This window comes from Sarcophilus harrisii, chromosome 2 (assembly GCF_902635505.1).
Source record: "Sarcophilus harrisii chromosome 2, mSarHar1.11, whole genome shotgun sequence".
Lineage (NCBI taxonomy): Eukaryota > Metazoa > Chordata > Mammalia > Dasyuromorphia > Dasyuridae > Sarcophilus > Sarcophilus harrisii.
Genome location: NC_045427.1, coordinates 628,314,316 through 628,334,649, shown reverse-complemented (window position 1 = coordinate 628,334,649; position 20,334 = coordinate 628,314,316). Strand labels below are relative to the sequence as shown.

Genomic DNA, 20,334 nt, shown 5'->3' with positions numbered 1-20,334 from the left:
TCTCCTCTCGGGGAAGTGACAGCTCCAGAGGTGGCTCAAGGAGCCACTGTAAAGTTAACATCCTCTTCCTGTCTCCTAGGGAGAAGGGGCTAGAGCCCCCAGTTCCTGTTGACAGATCATTTTAAAGGGCCCATCCAGGGACAGAGGCAGCCCTGAATAAACTGTGACCCAAGTCCAGGACTGCTTTCTTCCTCCCTCTCGCTAAGTCCCAGCCCCCCAGACTGCCTCTCGGAGCCCCTTCACAGGAACTCCCCAGGCATTGTTAGGTGGCCTCTGACATTTCCAGGCGGCTGGGCCAGGGACAGCCTCTTCCGCCCTTTGTTGCAAGAATTCAGGGGTTTTATTTTTTTTTTCTTCTGAGATTTAACTTGAAAATCCTGCTAAGCGGGAGTCTGAAGGCAGGTGCTTCACAGCAAGGAACAAGACATGATGGGACCACTCCTCTTGTGCCTCTGGGGGCTCCTTGGGAGGGGAGCAGGGGCAGCTTGGGCTGCAGATCCCAGGCACCTTGGGGGCTCCCCACAGGGGGACTATAGCACCAGCCCCTACCCATACAGGAGCCCCATGCCTCTGGAGCAGGAGGCTGGGGTCCCTTCTCCCTTGCCTCTGATTCCTCCCCAGCAGGCTGAAGATGGACCTAAGGATCCCTGGAGAAGGTAAGGTGGCTATTTCCTCTCCTCTACCTTGCCCCAGCCTCACTTGGGCTAACTGGACTGTGGGATTCAGGGGGAGAAGGACTATAATCATCGGAATCGCAGGCTAGAAATCGGGTTGGGTCCCATCCAAAATGGAGATTCTACGAATCAGGAAAATTAGTTTAGTTTAGAATCTCTGTTCATCATGGTGTGGCTATGGGAAGGTCACATTATTTCCAAGGCTCACTTTCTTCATCCATAAGATAGGGATGCCTTTTAAGGATAAAATTATTTATTATGTAAAAGGTTTTACAGAGCAACAAATCTACTAGATCGGAGGATCATAGATTTCAAGCTCACGAGAGATCTTGGAGGATATCTAGTCTAATCTCTTCATTTAACAAGTGAGGAAACTGAGGCTCACAGATATGCTCAAGGCGTGGCAGTCAGGATCTGGATCCAGGTCCAAAGCTTTTCCTGTTCTACTTTGCTCCTCTGTTTTCTGGGAACTTGAGGCACCCCACCCTCACCCTGCTCCAGCTGAAGATGGGAGCTGTCCATAGAAGCAGAGAAGTTGCCCACTGGCTAGATAGGGTAAGTTCAGGCAGTCAACAAACATTGTATTAATTATCTACTAAGTAGCAGGCAGTGTGCTAAGGGCCAGGATTGCAAAGAGAGGCAAAAGACCATCCTCTATGGGAAAGGATCAGGGCCTCTGAGACCCTCCCAACTCCAAATCCAGATCCTGTAGGGGGTGAGATACAGGGAAGACAACATCCTCCCAAGGGAGGGGAGCCAAGAGAACCCCAGAGGTCCCAGGCTCCCCACCTGTCCTGAGCACTGTTTGGGGCTGGAGTGGGCAAGGATGGAAACCTTCTATTAATAATCAAAGAGGGATGGCGGTTGTGACCCAGGTCAGTTCCTAAGAGCTTGAGAGTTTTTCCTTGAAGGAAATCAATTCTGAAAGACCAACTCAAGCCAAGAAAGTGGGGGAGGGAGCAGGGGAAAGGATTTGGCCTGAATGTGAAACAGAAGCCTTTAGCTGTAGCTTTGCAAAACAAGGTAACTCTGGGGCTGAGTTCCCATCCCATCTTGTTTCAACCATCCAGTTCAACTCAGCCACCATTTATTAAACACAAAGGCCTAAGCTTGGAATTAAGAATAAAAGGGTTTAAAAAAGAAAGAAAGAAAGAAAGAAAGAAAGAAATCCACAGTCCCTGCCCTCAAGGAGCTTGCCATCCAAGAGGGGAGATGAGTCTTACTCATATAATTAAGATATGACTGAATATGACAAGGACAAAGAAGGAATCCACAAAATGTTCCACAGGAAATTTGAAAAGGAAGAATGGGGAAAGTTTCATGGAGGAGCCCCTAGGATGGGCTTTTAAGGCAGGAAAGGCTCTTGACAGCTAGGGATGGAGTATTCCAGCTACTTGAATGCAGCGAGGCAGAATAAGTCAGAATACATTCCGATAGATAGATTGTCTAGAGCAGAGGCTATGAAGGAGATTCTCAAGGGATCTGGCTAGAAAGTTAGCCTTGAGGCCGATTATGGAAGGTTTGAAAGGATAGGCTGTATATTATCCTCTGAGAAATGGGCAATCACTCAAGGGAATAGCATTGTCAAAATTGGATGGATAAGGAATGGATAGGAAGAAATAAGTGTTTATTAAGCATTATTAAGAGCTTTTATTTTCTCATTTAATCTCTAAAACAATCCTGAAGGATAGGTGCTATTATTATTCCCATTTTGCAATTGAAAAAACTGAGGCAGACCCAGGTCGGTACTGGTAGTAAATTTCTAAGGTTGGAGTAAAACTGAGATCTTCCTGATTCTAAGCTAGTGCTCTATTCATTTGGGCAGCAAGGCTGCCTAAAACATTATTCTGTTTGGATCCTAAGGACAACAGCTAAGGGACAGAAGGAAGATGGAAGGGATGACTGTGAAAGTAGCATCTCTAGAACAGATCTGCTTTGCAACTAGGGATTAGAAAAGACTTCAGCTAAATTTCCTCAGTCCTGAACCAAAAGTGATTCGGTGGCCAGAGACCAGAAATTGAGAGACTGAAGAGGAAGGGAGTAAGTGTCTGCCCTCAAGGGCCCTGGGCTCCTCTGGAAATACAGTCATTATTCATCACAGATATTTTTCCCCAGAGAAGTTCTGATTTCAAGAACATAAAATACATTTTACAAAAATCTTTGATTTCAAGTTTGGAAACTATAACAGAATCACAGAATTTCAGAGGTAAAAGGAACTTTAGCAGCCTCCCTACAAATCCCCAACAAGGGGTCCTCTGGTCTTGGCTTGCAGACCTCCAGGGAAAAGGGGCCATTCCATAGGGCAGCTCTAGACATTAAGAAGCTTTTTCTGCTGACATATCTTAGACTAAAATGTAAATCATCACATTTCCCCCTAATTAAATTTCATCTTAGAAGGGGAGAAACAAGGTAATCGAGAGCCCAGAACACATGGATTCCTCTAACATAACTGGCTGTGTGATCTTGGACAAATTGTTGGACTTTTTGATCACTCTGGGAAACACTCCAAGTGACAGGGAAGAGGTATGAAAGACATTTCCGCAGCTGAGAGGTTCTCATATCTAAAATTTCAGCCTAGTGCTTTCACTTTTCCAGAACATTTTGGATTGTGACATCCAATGCATTAATGATCCCTCCAAACCTTGTGTCTGTCATCTGTGGATTTAATGAGAATGCTGATTTTGCCTTTTGTCAAGTGACTGCTGAAACTATTAAATACAGAGGGCCCCGCACAGATCCCTTTGGCACTCTACTAGAGACGTCCTTCTGAGTTGACCCTGAACCACCATTAATGACCATTCTTTAAATCTAACCGTTGAACCACTTCCAAATCTATATAATTATATTATCACTTAAGTAACATCTTTCCTCTTTTCTACAAGAATTAGATACTCTATGAAATCTTAGAAAACTCTATCCTCATCCTTCCTCTGAACTCCCGACTTAATAACTTCATCTACAAAAGAAATGATTCTAAGTATAAATTTTGTTGATGGGTCCATGCTCATCCCCTTGCTATTCTAGGTGGCAGAGTATACAGATCATCAGATTCTGAATCGGGAAAATCTGAGTTCAAATTCTGCCTCAGATACTTATTAATTGTGTGACAATAGACAAATCACTTTATTTCTTTCAATCTCATTTTCCTTACCTTTTCAATAGACATAATTGCACTTACCTCCCAGGATTGTTGTGTAGATCAAAAAAGATACTCTACATAAAGTGCTTCAAAAACTTCAAAGTGCTTCAAAGTATAATTATAAACATCAGTGAATATTATTATATCTTTGCTAACTTCAAACTCATCATTGTCTAGCTTGCTGAACCCATTCTCTTCTCTTTTTTAGTTTTTAACAAAAGGTAGGACACATTTACCTTTCTCCAGCCCTATAGAATCTTTCCTGTTTTCCATGCTCTTGTAAAAGTCACTGGCTTTGGCTCATTAATCAGTCCTGACTGTTCTTTTAGAAGTTCATACAGGTCTAGTGACTTGGGAGCTAGGGATTCCCTGACCATCCTTTACGTCTCCTGGACCTCGGCTTCCAATTAGCCATTCCTTGTTAAGCATCTTCCAATATAAAGCCTATTCTCCTCACCAGACAAAAGAGACTCATAATAAGAACTAAGCAGTGCAGCGATAAAACTAATCCCACGGGCAAAGGGTCCACGATAGGAGAGAAACCTGACTGAAACTTAATTGACATGACAATGCTGCAGAAGGCCGGACCGTCTGATGAAGTAAGAGAACGACTAGAAAAGAGAGAACCAGAATGACAGGGTGAGATGCCCTTGGAAGTGCAGGCAGAAAGGATTTCCATGCTGGAAAGGGAGTGGGAAGACAGTAACAGTCTTTGGGTGATGGAGGCCCTTCTTGGGAGTAAGAAGAAGAAGAATTATAGTTAGTATTATATATATTAGTATGTGCATACTAAAATATAGTATGTATATTAGTATATAGTATTAGTATTATAATTATAATAGTATTATGTATAGTATTATTAATTATAATAATTATAGTTAGTATTATAGTTATAATATTTTAAAATTTGCAAAGCACTTTACAGATGTTATCTCATTGTTGTTACTCAAAAAAATAATAAAAAGCAGGGCAGGTGCTATAATCCCATTTTGCAGAGAAGGAAACTGAGGCTGAGATTCAATAACTTGCCCAGGGTCACACAGCTTTCAAATGGCTATGGCAGGACTTGAACTCGGCTTTTCCAGGCCCCTAATACCGCACTCAGTCTATCATACCACCTAGCTAAGAGCAGTGTGAGGGTGAAGACTTTGCCAGTTACCAGTCTGGCACTGGTTATTCAAAAAATTGGCCACTTTGTTGAGCTTGTCCAGGAATTGTCCTTGGTCACGTCATTAAGTTAACTGGAATTTCCTCTCTCTCCCATTCCCTTTGGGTGGAGGGAGAGGAAGCATCCAATTACCTAAGGGAGAGGAAGCATCCAATTACCTAAGTGATTGCATGAAACTTGGGCAAAAGCAATGAAGCTACAAGCTATTGGGAGATTCCCACTGAATGACAGTGAGCTCGGGGGTTATAGAACAGGTGAGTAGACTTTGCTTAATCTGGAGAACCCCTGGGCACATCCAAAATCAGCGTGGGAGCGTCCCGGCTGTCAGTCTTCTCTTGGAGGCATGAGAATTGGCTCTTCTGCCCTCAGTGAACATCTTTATGTTATGATAGAAAGAACAAGGAATGTGGAATCACAATTACCCATGTTCCCACTTAGAACTTGAGTAGGTCATTAACTGAGTTTCCTCATCTTGAAAATGAGGGAGTTGGATCAGTTAGTTTCAAAGTAACCTTCCAAATCTGCTGTGAGCCTATAAGATCATGGACCAAGTTAGATAGAATCCCTTAAAGGAATTAGTTATTGCCTCTACCCTCCCATCAAACATATACACACAGTCTGGGACTAGGTGATGTTATTTTGTACAATCTCTCATGACCTTCCCCTGACACAGTATTTCTGTCTCTGTAGCAAGTATGTCCTGGATCTACAATTCCAGAGCCAGGTCAGCCACATTTGCCCTCTTGAGACTTTAGGGGTATCCTGAAGAACTCTGGGGTATTTACTCTCTCATGCCACAGGATCAAGCCGGGTCCTTTTTACACACTTTTTAAGTTTCATTTAATCCCTTAATTAAGGGATTTTTTCAAAAGAACATTCACTTAAAAGACTTAACAAAAACAAAAGAATAAATATTCCCCCCCCCCCAATATCTCTGGAATATACTCTCTCCTCTCCCAGCTCAGTCTTGAACATAGCTCAGTTTCTACATTTCATTAGGGCCACTGAGTTCACATCCAAATTCAGCATCAATACCAGATGCATCCTGGTCTTATCTATTTCAGGGCTTTCTCCTCAATGCTAAGCAGCCTGTAAAAGCTGGGTGATAATGTCGGGATGCTGCTTTTCCTTTATCTAAAATGGAAAAAAAATAGGTGATGAGGCAGGAAGGAACCCAGACCTATATTCACAAGGTCACAAAGTAGGGAAGGCCCAAAACAGGAAAGATTTGTCTCCTCCGGGATTCCATAAGTGAAATAAGCAAGCAATCTTACAGGATGCTAAAACGTATGAGGCTGACTCAGGTCTTCTGGGCGCCTCTGTAGCCAGGACAAAAGCATCCCCTTCTCCATGTGGTTAGCCAACCTGAACCAATTACAGAATAGTTATGGATGCTCCAAGGCCTCTCCACTAGATAGCCCCACCACTCTCCTAGAAACAGGTGCATTGGTCTTTTACTCAAGGAAAAATAGTCTCAGTCAAGCATTCAAAGCTTTCACCAGTTCTGATTCCAAATCTATTTCTATGACCCTTGTAAATCCTTCAGCACCTCCATGAATCAACGGTTCCATGAATTCCTTGAGATGGATACCCAGTCCCTTGACACAGGTTGCAATCCTACTCCCTCAACTATGGTCTTGAAGACCATATTCTTGCTCTATTCTTGAACTATTCTTGAAGAATAATATCCCACAGTTACCGACGGCTCAGGAAGCAGGTCCACGAGTTCCTCAGGTTCTACAGAAAATCCTTCAGGAGTCTCATGCCCTTTTTGTAAAAGATTTTGTTTGGAGAGATTTTTTTGCCTTTCCTTTCTGGTAGAGGAGATATTTGGAAGAGCGGATGATGGACAAAAGTATACAATCTATTTATATGTGATTTTTTTGAATACTATTTTAACTTGGATGGAAAACTGGAATCATGGAATTACCAGGCCACTATCTCACCCTTTCTCTCTGTTTCAATACCTATTATTTTTCATTTCAAATATGTGATTGTATTAGTTCTTTCCACAAGAATGAATTCTCCTAATTTAAATAAAATATTAAAAAACCACTCTGTACCAGAGTGAGACAGCATCAGTATCATCATCATGATAAAGATGGAAAGAAACAAACATTTTGAAAACACCTACTATGTGCCAGGTGCTATGCTAAATACTTTATAAATATTATCTCATTGGATTCTATCACAACTCTGGGAGGTAGGGGATATTATGATTTGCATTTTGCAGTTAAAGAAACTGAGGCAGACAGGTCTAACAGTGTCTGAGAACAAATTTGAACTTGGCTCCTAAGTGGCACAGTGGATAGAGTGCTGGGCCTGGAGTGAGGAAAACCTGAATTCAAATCCAGCTTCAGACACTTATTACTGTGGGACCCTGGGCAAGGCGCTTATTTCTGTTTGAAGTAGTTTCCTTATCCATAAAATGAGCTGGAGAAGAAAATGGCTAATCACTGCAGTGTCTCTGCTAAAAAAAATCCAAATGGGGTCACAAAGCGTAGGACACAATTGAAATGAGTGAACAATAATTTCCTGGCTCTGTATAATATAACATTATATTATAATGTGATTATGTAATATCATAATAAAAAATTTCACTTATATATATTTTATATTTGTTATATTATAATATATAATAATATAATATATTCATATTATATTATTATATATTATATAATTATGTAATAATAACTAGCCTTTATATGATTATTAGATTTGTAAATGTTACATTTTTCAGTGCTCACCATAACCTCAGGAAGCAGATGATATTATTATCCCCTTTTTACAAATGAGGAAACTGAGTTCCACTTACCCAGGTCTATTTACACTCAGCTAATAAGTGTCTTAAACCCAACTCCCTATGTCCAAGTTCAGTACTCTATCCACTGTACAAGAAGGTTAATAATTATATATGGATAATTCTAAGGATATCCACTCTGTGCATCTGGAATATGTGGCAGGCCAAGGCGAGATGGAGGGAAAGGAGGCTGCTGGGATCCTCCTCCCTCAGCCAACCGTGGGACAAATAGCAGGAGAAGGGGAAAGGAACCTGGGGATGCCGTGGGGCGAGGGCAGATGTAGCCAATCCCAGAGTCCTGGCAGCTGAATAGATTCCTCTGAGTCATTGTTTCAAAGCAGGGAGACTGGGAGGTTCCCGGTCAAGGTCAGGGAGAGTCAAAATATGTGGATTCTGACAGTCCTAAGATCAAAATCATAGATTCCTCTGAATCCTTTTCAATTGGATTTGTCCAGAATTCTGGTCCGTCCACTTTAATAAGGCCCAAGGTTTGCTCCTTCACAGCCCGTTTTCCCAGTCCAGGCAGTCCCAAAGTAAGCCTGTGCCCCCCAACTTTAGGCCACATAAACTTGGCCCATGGGGGCTCAAAAGTCCAGAGCATCAGCTGCACTGTTATTAATGAATGTCCAGCTCTGAGTTACCTGATCCTGGTTCTGGAAAAGCCCAGTAGGGCTGGAGTTAAAATGAAGCAGCAGCTTTGAGGCTCCATCAACCAATTACCCACCTTAAGAAATTCATTTAATGTCTCTGGGACTCAGTTTCCTTCTCACTGAAATTAAGGGATTGAACTAGATGACCCGTCCACTTCTCCATCTATCATCCTGTGACTCACTCGGGTTGGCGTGAGAAAGGAAGGAAGCCTCCTTACTTCCTTCTGCTTTGATTGCTTCCTCGGCTTCCCTTAAAAGGTAAAAGGTAGGACCCAGAGAGAGAGAACTATGAGAACCGAGTATGGATCACAACATAGGATTTTCACTTTTTTTGTTTGCTTACTTTTTTTCTTTCTTGTTTTTTTTTTTCTTTTTGATCTGATTTTTCTTGTGCAGCATGATAAATGTGGAAATATGTATAGAGGAATTGAACATGTTTAATACATATTGGATTACTTGCCATTGAGGGGAGAGGAAAAGGAGGAAGGGAAGGGAGGAACACAAGTTTTTGCAAGGGTGAATGCTGAAAATTATGCAGATGCTTTATTGAAGCTTTTTATTTTCAAAACATATGCATGGGGACAGCTAAGTGGTGCAGTGGATTGAGCACTAGCCCTGAAGTCAGGAGGCTCTGAGTTCAAATGTGACCTCAGACACTTAACATGTCCTAGCTATATGACCTTGGGCAAGTCACTTAATCCCAATTGCCTCAGGAAAAACAACAACAACAACAACATATGCATGGATAGTTTTTCAACACTGACCCTTGCAAATTTTGTGTTCCAGTTTTGCTCCACTTCCTCCCCTTGAGGCAAGTAATCCAATATATGTTAAACATGGTAAAAATGTAGGTTAAATCTAATATATGAATACATATTTATATAATAATCTTGCTTATGCATATGTTTTGAAAATAAAAAGCTTTTTTAAAAAGATGCAAAAAAAAAGGTAAAAAGGAGGGATGTCATTCCTCTGGTCTGGGGCCATGACTGACCAGAAGGGAAGAAAACATGTGACCTTAGAGTAGTTCTTCCCACTGCCCACACAGGGCAGATGTCTTCTGCAATGAGGGGGCTGAATTAGCCGGTCCTTTTAATCAAGCATGTAACCATTCCTCAGATACCCACCATGTGCCAAATACTGTGGAGCTCCAAAAACAGCAAAGAGCCAGAGCCTGCAATCTGGGAGCTTTTATTCCATAGGGATGATGGGAAGTGGGAAGTGAAATAAGTTTTCAAAGGGTGTTGCTAGCCTTAAAGGGCTAAATAAAAGTTAGCTATCGCTAAAGCACCTACATTTTTCAAATGAGAAAACCAAAAGTGAGAGAAGGAAGTGGCTCACCAGCAAATAAAAGGCAAAGATGGCACTCAGACTAGTTCCTCTTGCGCCTGTTCCCGAACCCTTCTTCCTTGCCCTGAGGTATTTATTTGGAGCTCATTGACCAGTCCGTTATTGATCACCCAACTAAAAGAGATTTCAGAAGCTCTCGTCCAACCATAACCCAACAAGGATCTTCTCCGGGGACCCAGGGGATGGAGAATTGAGTCTGAAATCAACAAGTTAAAATCTGATCCCAGACACTTACTAGCTGGGTGATCTTAGGCAAGTCATTAAATTCTCAGTCTGCCTCAGTTTCCTCATCTACAAAATGGAAAATCAGCCTCTACTTCCCAGGGTTGTTGTAAGGATAAAATGAGATCTTTGCGAAGTGTTTTGTGTATCTTAGAGCATTAGCTAGTGGTTATTGTTGTAACAGAACCAATGTGTTATCCAGCCTGAGCCGGGAGACTTCTAGCAAAGGGTCCACTCCAATCTTGAGGTCTCTCGGTCTCCTTTTGGGCAGCTCCAATTGTCACTAAGTTCTCCCTCAATCAAGCCTCAGTTTTCTCTTCTTTATTGTCCCTAGTTCTGAACTCTGGGATGGAGCAGAGGAAGGTTAATCCATTTTCTACTTGATGGGCTTTCAAATATATGAAGATTGGTCGTGTCCCCCAAGTCTCTGTTTCAAGCTCTGCCAGACTTTTTCCATTGGAAACTTAAGGTCCTTCATCGTCCTGTTTAGTCTTCTTTGGACACTTAGCAGCTTGTTCATTTTTTGGCTAAAAAAGTGGTACCTAGAATGTAAGATAAGTACTCCCAATGCAGTCAGAAGACCCCAGCTGAGCAAACAGGGCACCCCCCCAACTGGACACATTGCCCCGAAAGTCTGCTCTTCTCTAGCTGCCCTGCCCATGACTGATACTAGAGTTGTGATATTCTGTGGCAAGATAAATAAACAAAGCTCCTGCCCAGCCCTAGAGAAAAAAACTGGGGAGCAATGAAGGGAGGCTGGAAAAAAAGGCATATTTGGGCTCAATATGGGGGAAATCTGCACAGGATCACAGGGTTTTTTGGGTTTGTGAGGCAACTGGGGTTAAGTGACTTGCCCAGGGTCACACAGTTAAGCAATGTTAAGTATCTGAGGCCAGATTTGAACTCCAGGCTTCCTGACTTCAGGACTGGTGCTCTATCCACTGAGCCACCTAGCTGCCCCTAATTTTTGGTGGATTGCAGGGTTTGAATTAAACAAGACCTTCAAGGTCATCCACTCCAGAAACTTGGAGAGGTCCAGGCCTTTGTCCAAGGTCACTCTGTAGTAAGTAACTTTGTCATTACTGTTGAGGACATCACCACGCTCCTAGTCCCCCAGGTTTGAACACAAAGTGCCATCTTTGACTTTTCCCTCTTCACACCCCGTAATCATTCTTGGTTTCCTTAGGAACATGTCTTGAATGCACCCCTTCTTTCCTGTGACTCAGCTGCATGCACGATTGCATTAGCTGCTGGGGTGGGAGTGGGGGGGAGTGGGGACTGCCTGCCTCAGATCCCACCCTTCCTCCAACCCCTCCTCCATTCAGCTATGAAATTAAGCTCTGACCAGATGACTCGCCCTACTGGATTGACTTCCTGTCACCTCCAGGATAAAACATAATAAATAAATATATAAATAAAAATAAAATATAATAAAATAAAATCTTTGTCATTCAAAGCCTTTACAACCTGAGCTCCTGCCCTGCCCTTCTGCCTTCCTCCTCTCACACACAAACGTGCACATATACATGTGTCCCCACACAGGTACACACAGAAATATGAACACACACCCTCTGCAACCCAGAGATAACACCAGAGTATCCCATGTCCGGGTTGGGCATTTCCTCTGGCCGTCCCTCTGGCATGGGGCGCTCCCTTCCTCATCTCTGTCCCCATTTCCTGGACTCCCACCAAGTCCCAGATAAAATCTCCCAGGAAGAACCTTTCCCAATCCCCCTTAATTTTAAGGCTTTGTCTCTATTGATTCTCCCCCAATTTCTGTAGAAATCTTACTCGTATGTGGTAGTTTGTGCCTTATTCCCCATCCCCACTAAATTCTAAGTTTCTCAAGAGCAGGGACCTGTTTTATTTCCAGAGCACGCAGTAGGAGCTTCATAAATGCTTGTTGAGTGATTAAATCGAGGGCTTCTACCCACTGCCCCACACTGCCTGACACATAGATCTGTCCGAAAGTCGATGGTCTGGCTTTGGAGGGAGTGATCCCCCTGTCCCTGGTGGTCTTCAAGCAGCACTTGCTGGTCACTGGCCTGGACATGGGACTGCCCCGAGGGCTTCTGGGCTCCAGCTCTTATTCTCTCTGATTCTTTAATGCCTTAGGCTGTGTACAAGGGACTTTCTTTTATTTTGTATTATTCATTTTGAAGTCAAGGTCATCCCCCTTGTCCCCCAGGGAAGAAGAGGGAGCACTTAAGGATGAGTCAGCAATCTCTACTCAGGGAGGGGGGTGGAGCGAGGAGCCAGGCCCGGAAAAGTGTCCACTGTTTATTGGCCTCCCAATGTGGTGTTATCTCAGCTCTGCCAATGAGCTGGGAGCTGTGAAGTCCTGGAAACAGACCTCCACTGGGGACATGGGCTTGAGCAAGATGGAGCGACTCAGGCACGTGGAGGACGAGCTGGGTTCAGACCTCAGGGTCTCCAAGGCCAGCAGGTTCCAGCAAGGATGCCCCAAGACGGCAGAATGGCCAGGAAAGTCTGGACTGGTCACTAGTGTGGATCGTAGGACTTGGGGCCCAAGCCTTTTTCTATCAGAGAGGAGAAACTGAGTCACAGAGAGAGGGAAAGTGAGGGCTCGACAGTCCCTGGGCTAGTGAGCAACAGAGATGGAGCTGGATACAGTGGAAAGAGGCCTGAACTTAGTTTATTTTCCTGGTTTTACTCACTCTACTCATCAGCCTCCATCTGGGGGCCTGCTCCCCTGATTGGCGAGTCCTTAGCCCAGACCACCACAGCCAAGCTCCCTTCATCCCTAGCTGTGTCACTCTCGGGGCTCCCGGGACCCAGGCAGGGACCCCATTCTCCCCACAACCGCCTCCTCTGCCTTTGTCCTCCTGCAGGAGAATGTCTGCTTCTGTGGGTGTCCCTAAGGCTTAGCAAAGTGCCTGACAGTAAGAGCTTAATCAATGCCCTATTATCCATTTATCTACCCAGCTGTCCTATCCATCTATCTCCCTATCATTCATCTATCTTTCTATCATCTACGTACCATTTACCTATCATCTATTTACCCAGCTAGCTTCTCATCTCTCATCTATGTATCTATTAATCTATTATCGACTTATCCAGCTAATATCTGTCTATCCATCATCCATCTATCAGTTATCTATCATCTATCTATCTATTATTCCATCTATGTATCCATTCATCCTTTTGTCTTTTACCTATCACAGGACTTAGATCTGAAAAGAACCCCGAGATTATCTGGCAAACCCCTTTTACAGATGAGGAAACTGAGACTAAGAGAAGGGAAGTGTCACAGGAGGTAAATTTCCTTTAGGAAAATTAACAAGGACAAGTCAAAAGAAAAAGAGCCAGAACCTATAGCCCCCCAGAAGGGTGTAGTAGGTAACTGCCACTATCAGTACAGGAAGCCAAAGCTCAAGCTAAAAGAGGCTTCCATGGTTAATTCCTTGCAAGCAGAAAGCTAAAGGGAAAGACATGGCCAGAAATAGTGAAAAGAGCCTTGAAAGGGGGTTACCTATTGCCTCCCTCGTCAGCTCTCCCCTGAGCTCCAAGCCCTCTTCGCTAACTGTCCCACCTCTCTACCCAATGTTCCGCAAAAATTCCAAATAGAACGTGTCTGTGAACATTATCTTCCCCCTTAAACCTGAGCTTCCTCCTTACTTGCTGAAGGGTCTCCCCACCCTTCCAGTTGCCCAAGTGACTCTGAGTATCTCCAGAGAGCTTAGCTTCCCGCCCCTGTGGCCAGAGACAGGACAGCAGACTAAGGAGGTGCCCTGGAGGCCAACCGACCCAAGCCAAAGGAACAGGAACTTAGGATGTGTCCACTCCATGCTGGGAATCGCACAAGGGGATGAGATGTCAGGAAAAAGGAAAAGTCATTCCTGCCCTAGAATCACAAGTCCCGACCAAGAAAGGATCTGATTTTACAGATGGAGAAATTGAGGGTAAGAGAAATTATGTGACTTACCCCAGTAATAAGTGACAAGACTTATTAATGATAATAATAATCACTAGCACTACTATATTGCTTTACAAATATTATTATATCATTTTATCCTCATAGCAACCTTGGAGATAGTTGCTATTGTTTTCTCCAGGGTGATACAATGAGAGAGAGACAGAGAGAGAGAGATAGACAGACAGACAGAGACACGGAGACAGAAAGAGATAGAGACACAGAGACAAAGACAGAGATAAACAGAGACAGACAGACAGACAGAGACATGGAGGGAGAAAGAGATGGAGGCACAGAGACAAAGACAAAGATAAACAGAGACCAAGACAGAGATAGAGAGAAAGACAAACACGGAGACAGAAAGAGACAGACACAGAGACCAAGACAGAGACAGAAAGACAAACAGGCAGAGAGAGATAAAGGACAGAGACAAAAAACCAGAGAGACACAAAGAGACAAAAAAGAGTAGAGTGTTTATTAAGCACTTAAACTGTACTCCAGGCAATCTGCTAAGTGCTAGACATACAAATACAAGCACTAGCAGGCAGGTTTCACAAATAAGACAGTCTATGCCCTCAAGTAAGTTGTATTCTAATAGGGTAAGATAATTCAAAAGGGGAGAGCCAGAAATCAGGATGTGGTACATAGTGAACAGTCAGTGGGGAAATAAGGTGGGGCCTGGGCCCTAACAAAATAAGGAAAAACTCATCTATCCGAGATGGGGTACTGGGTTAAGTCTGAGCTTCTGGTGGAAGAGAGATAGGATTCAGACAAGGCAGTCCCTTGAGAGATGTCCCTTCCTTCCCCTTCCCTCAGCTCTATCCACATTTCCCAATATTCACTTGTGTCGGGACAAATGTCCAACTTCAGATTCAGGAAAGCCAAGGAGGATTCTCTCCCTGTGGGACATGGGAGCCTTTAAAAGCAAGTTACAAAAAATTGTTTGTTTGTTTGTTTTTGTCAATAGCATGGAGGGTGGAAAGAAAAGAAAATCAATATCTGTTTTTTAAAATAGAGAGAAGGGGTTCTCCATGTGGAGCAGCCTTTCAGAGGAATTCAGGGGAAGGGCGCATTTAAATCTCTCAGGTGTAAGGCAGGGATGAGAGCAGCACTTCCTCTCAGGGCTGGTGGGAGCACACAAGGAGAGCGCACAGGTGGGGCGCTCTGCAAACCTTAAGGCCTCCAAGGTGCCAGTTGTGATGATGATGATGATGATGATGATGATAATGAGGATGAGGATGATGACATTGGTGATGAAGATGATGATGATGTCATTTAACTCTCTAAAATTCAAAGGGGTAGAGCAGGTGTTGACAGGCATTAGTGGCTGGTGTTTCCTCAGAAGGAAACAGATGAAATAAACATATCCACCCCCCCCCCAAAAAAAAGGCAGAGAAGCTGCTTAATGGTTAATGCCTTGGGCTTAGAGCCTGAGAAAGCTGAGTTCAGATCTAGAACTGGACACTTCCTGTGTGCTCCTGAACAAGTTACTAGTCTCCATCTGTCTCAATTTTTCATCTGTAAAGTGCAGATTGTAGCAGTACTTACTTCCCAGAGTCATTGTCAATGAAATCACATTTGTAAAGCTCTTTGCAGTCCCTAAAGTGATATCAACTTGCTAGATACTATTTAAAAAAAAAAAAACAAAAACCTATCCCCATTAGCCGTGCATTCCCTCATCCAATAAAGCCACATGATGAAAGGGTGCTCTTAAGCCGATCAGGTGACTTTTCTGACTGCTTACTGCCCTTTCTCTTTAATTTTTGATATATCTTGTTTTTATGTCTCCACTTCCCCTTGTAACAGAAGATAAATCATAGAAAAGGGGAAGGAAATTCAGAAGAGCCAACAATGACGTATAGCAACCACATCTACCAGTACATATTGCTGTTGTTCAGTCGCGTCTGATTCTTCCTGACCTCATTTGAAATTGTCTTAGCAGATATACTGGAGTGTTTTTCCATTTCCTTCTCTGGCTCATTTTACAGATGAGGAAACTGAGGCACCAGAGTGCGGAGACTGGCTCAGGTTATGGAGCTGGCAAGTGTCTGAAGCCAAAGTTGAGCTCAGATCCTCCTGACTCCAGGCCTAGCACTGCATCCATGGCTAAGAGTACATACAATACTTTAGCCCCATAGATCCTTTGCACCTCTACAAAATAATGGGGGGGTACGTTTTCTCATTACTTCTGCATGGGGTCACAGCTCTAAAGCTGGGAGGTTGAGGTCACTTAGTGGATCCCCCATATTTCACAAATAAGGAAACAGAATTAAGGTGCCCAGGATCACAGAGGCCCCCAGCCCTCTGTGTACTTGGCTGGGTCATTAACCATTCCCAGGCTTCTGCTGCTCGCCCATGAATTCCTGGATCCCTGGGCCCCATCTAGAGCACGGCTAACTGGCTGCTGACTCCTACCTGGTCTCCAGGCCCACTGCCCTTTGCCCACCCGCTGCTGCCAGGAAAGTGGGCCAGTGTGCCCTCCCCTCCATGCCATACTAATGCTGTGCCCGTGACAAGTGGGGCAATGGGTGGCGTTCCTGTAGGAAGAGGAGGGCACACCCGCCCGCCCACCAGGGTGTTCGGAACAGATAAACATTGGGCAGGGGAGGGAAGCGGGGCTGCCTGGAGAGGAAAACTCTCACTATCCTTGGCCTGGGAGAAAGCCGGGCCCCACAGGGAAGTGAGAACAATGAGGGCCCCCCCCCCCAGGACTGGCCTTTGCCACTTCTCAGGAAAGTGGCCGTTCGGGCCAGCTCCGAGTGAGGGCTGTCAAAGCTACAGCCAAAAACAAGACGGGAAAAGAAATAACCGGGAATGAGCATGTTCTCAAGGCCCTGCTGACCTTTGCTGCCAGCCCAGATTCAATCAAACACGGACTAAGTTTCCACTAGCAAGAGCGAGGCTTTGAAAGCAGCAGGCCAAGAGGCGCTTGGCTGGTGCAGTAGGCAGAGCCCTGGGAAGATCGGAGTTCAACCCAGCCTCCCGAAATCCACTTACCTGCTGCCTGCCTCAGTTTCCCCACCTGTAAATGGAGCCGATAAGAAAAAAGTCATAAAGTGACTGGCATTACAGTAGGTGCTTCATAAATGCTTATTTCCTTCCTTCCAAAACCTGAATGCCCTGATGTCTGCGGGACCTGGGACCTCCCTGGGCCTGTTTCCTCATCTAACCCGACTCTCAGATATGAGGGCCAGACTGAATACCCTGACTCTCATCTCTCCCTAAATTCGAGATTCTAGGAAGAAGAGATGAGAAAATATACTTTTCCCTTCTTTTTCAGGAATGGAGCTTAGTGGGGGCAATTATAAGATTGAGGCTTGCCTGGAAATACTGTCTCTTCCAGCTCTGGACCACGACTCTGTGGATCTTACTTTGTGACCTCAAGACCAGGGACAGGCTCTGGGCCAATGTCCTTGTCGGTCAAATGACAAGACTTGAACGAAATACCTCTTTGGGTCCTCTAGCCCAGAGTCCTGATTATCATCTCCACACAAATGACTCCCAGGGTTACCTTTTGGTCTTAATCTCTCTCTTGAACTCTTCTACATCACCGATGGCCTGCTAGACATCCCCACTCGGATGTTCCAACATCATTCTCCAACCTAACAAGTCTAAAATGGAGCCCACCATCCCCATCTCGGCCCCCTCATCCATCCCTCCTCCAACCTCCATTATTTCTCTTGAATTATCCGAGACTCATTCACACTTAACTCTTTCCTCTTCTTCATCCCCCTTAGCCAATCAAATGCTACTGATTCCATGTCCGTGACACCTGTCGTAGCCGTTTCTTTCTCTTCCTCCCATGGCCAACAACTGATTTCAGGCATTCATCACCACTTTCCTGGACTCTTATGATAACCTCCTGATTGGTCTCCCTGTCTCCAGCCTCTTCCCCTTCCCATTTATCCTCCCCATAACTTCCATAATAATCTTCTTACATACAGTTCTGACTCTGCTGCTGCCTTGCTCAAAAACCTTCAATAGCTCCTTCTTGCCTCTTAGTTAAGATTAAAAGTCCTCAGTCTGACTGTTAAAGCCTCTCTCAAGCTGACTTCTTTCTTCCTACTTCCTGGACTTTTTTCATGTTATTCCCTTTCATGTACAAGTTGTGAGGCCAAATTGGACTGCTTGAGATTCTTCTACCTTGACTTCCATCTCCGGCCTCCATGCAGGTCTACGGCCTGTCCCCAAGCCCAGGAAGTACTCCTTCTGCATCTCCATCCACCTGTAGGGAGACCTTCCTTTGAAGCTCAGCTCAGGCGTCATGTTCTTTGGGAGGCTCTTTTGATCTCGCCTCCCTCCCCTCACCGCTATCTTCTCCTCTTGCTGGTATTCTTCCCAAAGACCACAGGATCCTAGATTCAGGTCTGGAAGGGAACTTGAAGGTCATTGAGTCCACCTGCCCTTTTGAGATAAGTGAAGCTCAAAGGGATGTAAATCTCCTGCCCAAGGTCACACAGCAAGAACTGAAGCAAGAATCAAACCCAGCTCCCTATTCTTACCCACAGCACTCCATCCACCATTCCACACTGCCCTCTCCCTTCTGGAATGATTTTGTATTTGCTAATCGATGTCTACTTTGGATTTCCACCCTGATCCCTTTTCTTTTGCCAGCAGAATAGAAGCTCCCTGAGGGCAGGATCCAGTGGGGTTTTTTGCTTTTGTATATCTGTTGCCTAGCACAGTGCTTTGTACACAGTAAGTGCTTAATAAATGCTTGTTGATTGATTTGTATCCCTAGCCTAGCAAAGTGCCAGACACATTATAGTCACTTACTAGCCATCTTTGAGTATAATTGACCCCTCAGCCAGTTTCTGGCTCTAGATCTTATTATTCTGTGTCTGGAGCAACATTTCAGGTCATTCGTAGCATTGCCTGAGAGAAAGGGGGGCTGAATCCTGGGCCCCAATATGGGATTGAGTTGTTTCCTTTGGATTAGATCTGTGATTTCATTGATCTAGGGAACTCTCAGATGAGGAAGCTCCCTCTGCTGGTGTAGGTTGGCACCTGCTCAGTATTTTATAGCCTTGCAGACTTTCCTAGAGTTCTTGGATTTTTTGGAGGGTCATAGAGCCCAGATGTATCAGAAGCAGGAATTTTAACTCAAGCATTTGTCTCCAAAGCCAGCTCTCTATCCCCTGGGCCGCCCTGCTTCTCCCTTACAAATACTACTCTGCCCTAGGTGAGAGATATCTGCCCATTCCCCGGTCTGAGAAGCTTTGCCACCCTCCCCTCAATGGGCTGTGGAAATAGAAAAGTCCTCTTCCTGAGCCTGGGGAGCTCAGCTGGAGGAGCTGGGGCCCTGGGTTCCAGGGCTCCGAGAGGGCTGGGAGTAGCAGACCAACCAGGCCGGAGCCCGTCCGAAACGGTGGCTTTTATTTTCCACTCAAGACCATCATGGAGATGGAACAGCCATTATACACGCTCACTGCGAAGCTTTGAAAACCCTGGAGGCCATAACCATCCCATCCTACCTGACCCAAGGGGAAGGGAACATGGAGCAGATTGATTCTCTTTGAGCCCCATTATAGCTCCTAGGCTTCAGAAATGGAGAGACCTGGGAGGCCATGGAGCCCAGGGCCTTTCTTTTCCTGAGGAGAAGATGAAGCCCAAGTAGACGTGATTTACAATACAAGGTCAGCCGGGGAGTAAGAGCACGGGGCCTCCTTTGCTGTTTGGGGAAGCCCTTGGCCTTTCTGCTAGGTCCATGGTTCTCAGGCTGGGTCCATGAACTAGTTGGAAAAAATGCTTGGCTGGCTACATTTCAATATTACTGGCTTCTTTCATAACCCCATGGGCTTTATGTTATGCTTCATTCTGTGAAAAGGAACATAGAATTCCTACCCAAAGGGTCTAGACAATTAAAGAGTTAAAAACCTTGAACTTGAGTATTCAGGGAAGTGGAAAGCGCTGGCTCCTGGCACTTGTGGTTGTTATTGTTCATTCATGTCTGATTCTCCATGACCCTATTTGGGATTTTCTTGGCAGAGATACTGGCATGGTTTGCCATTTCCTTCTCCAGTTCATTTTACAGATAAGGAGACTGAGGCACACAGGGTGAAGTGACTTGACCGGGGTCACACAGCTAAGATTTGAACTCAGGACTTGCTGATTCCAGACCTGGAGTTCTTCCACTGCACCACCCAGCTGGCCCTTTCTTGGCACTTACTTAGTAACTTTAATAAGAGCTTCTTCATGACCACAAGTTGGTTGGTAAGAGTAAACTGAATTAAGGACCAGAGACGATTGGGTTCGGGAGGTACGGTAGTCCTGTCAGGGTTTCCCACTCCTTGGTTTTACAGGCTCCTTGGAAAGAGTACAGGATCTGTAGTCAGAAAACCGAGGTTGGAGCCCTAACTTTTCCACTTACCACCTGTTTGGCCTTGGAAAAGCATTT

The 20,334-nt window shown here is 44.6% G+C and overlaps 1 protein-coding gene across 1 annotated transcript in view; it reads left to right on the top strand.

Moving 5' to 3' along the window:
* Positions 1-311: 311 nt before the first annotated feature.
* MMRN2 (multimerin 2) overlaps positions 312-20,334 on the top strand; it is a 45,942-nt gene continuing 25,919 nt past the window's right edge. The window contains exon 1 of the mRNA XM_012540992.3: positions 312-656. Within this exon, the coding sequence (XP_012396446.1) occupies positions 427-656 (230 nt within the window). The 5' untranslated portion in view covers positions 312-426. The remainder of the gene's footprint in view (positions 657-20,334) is intronic.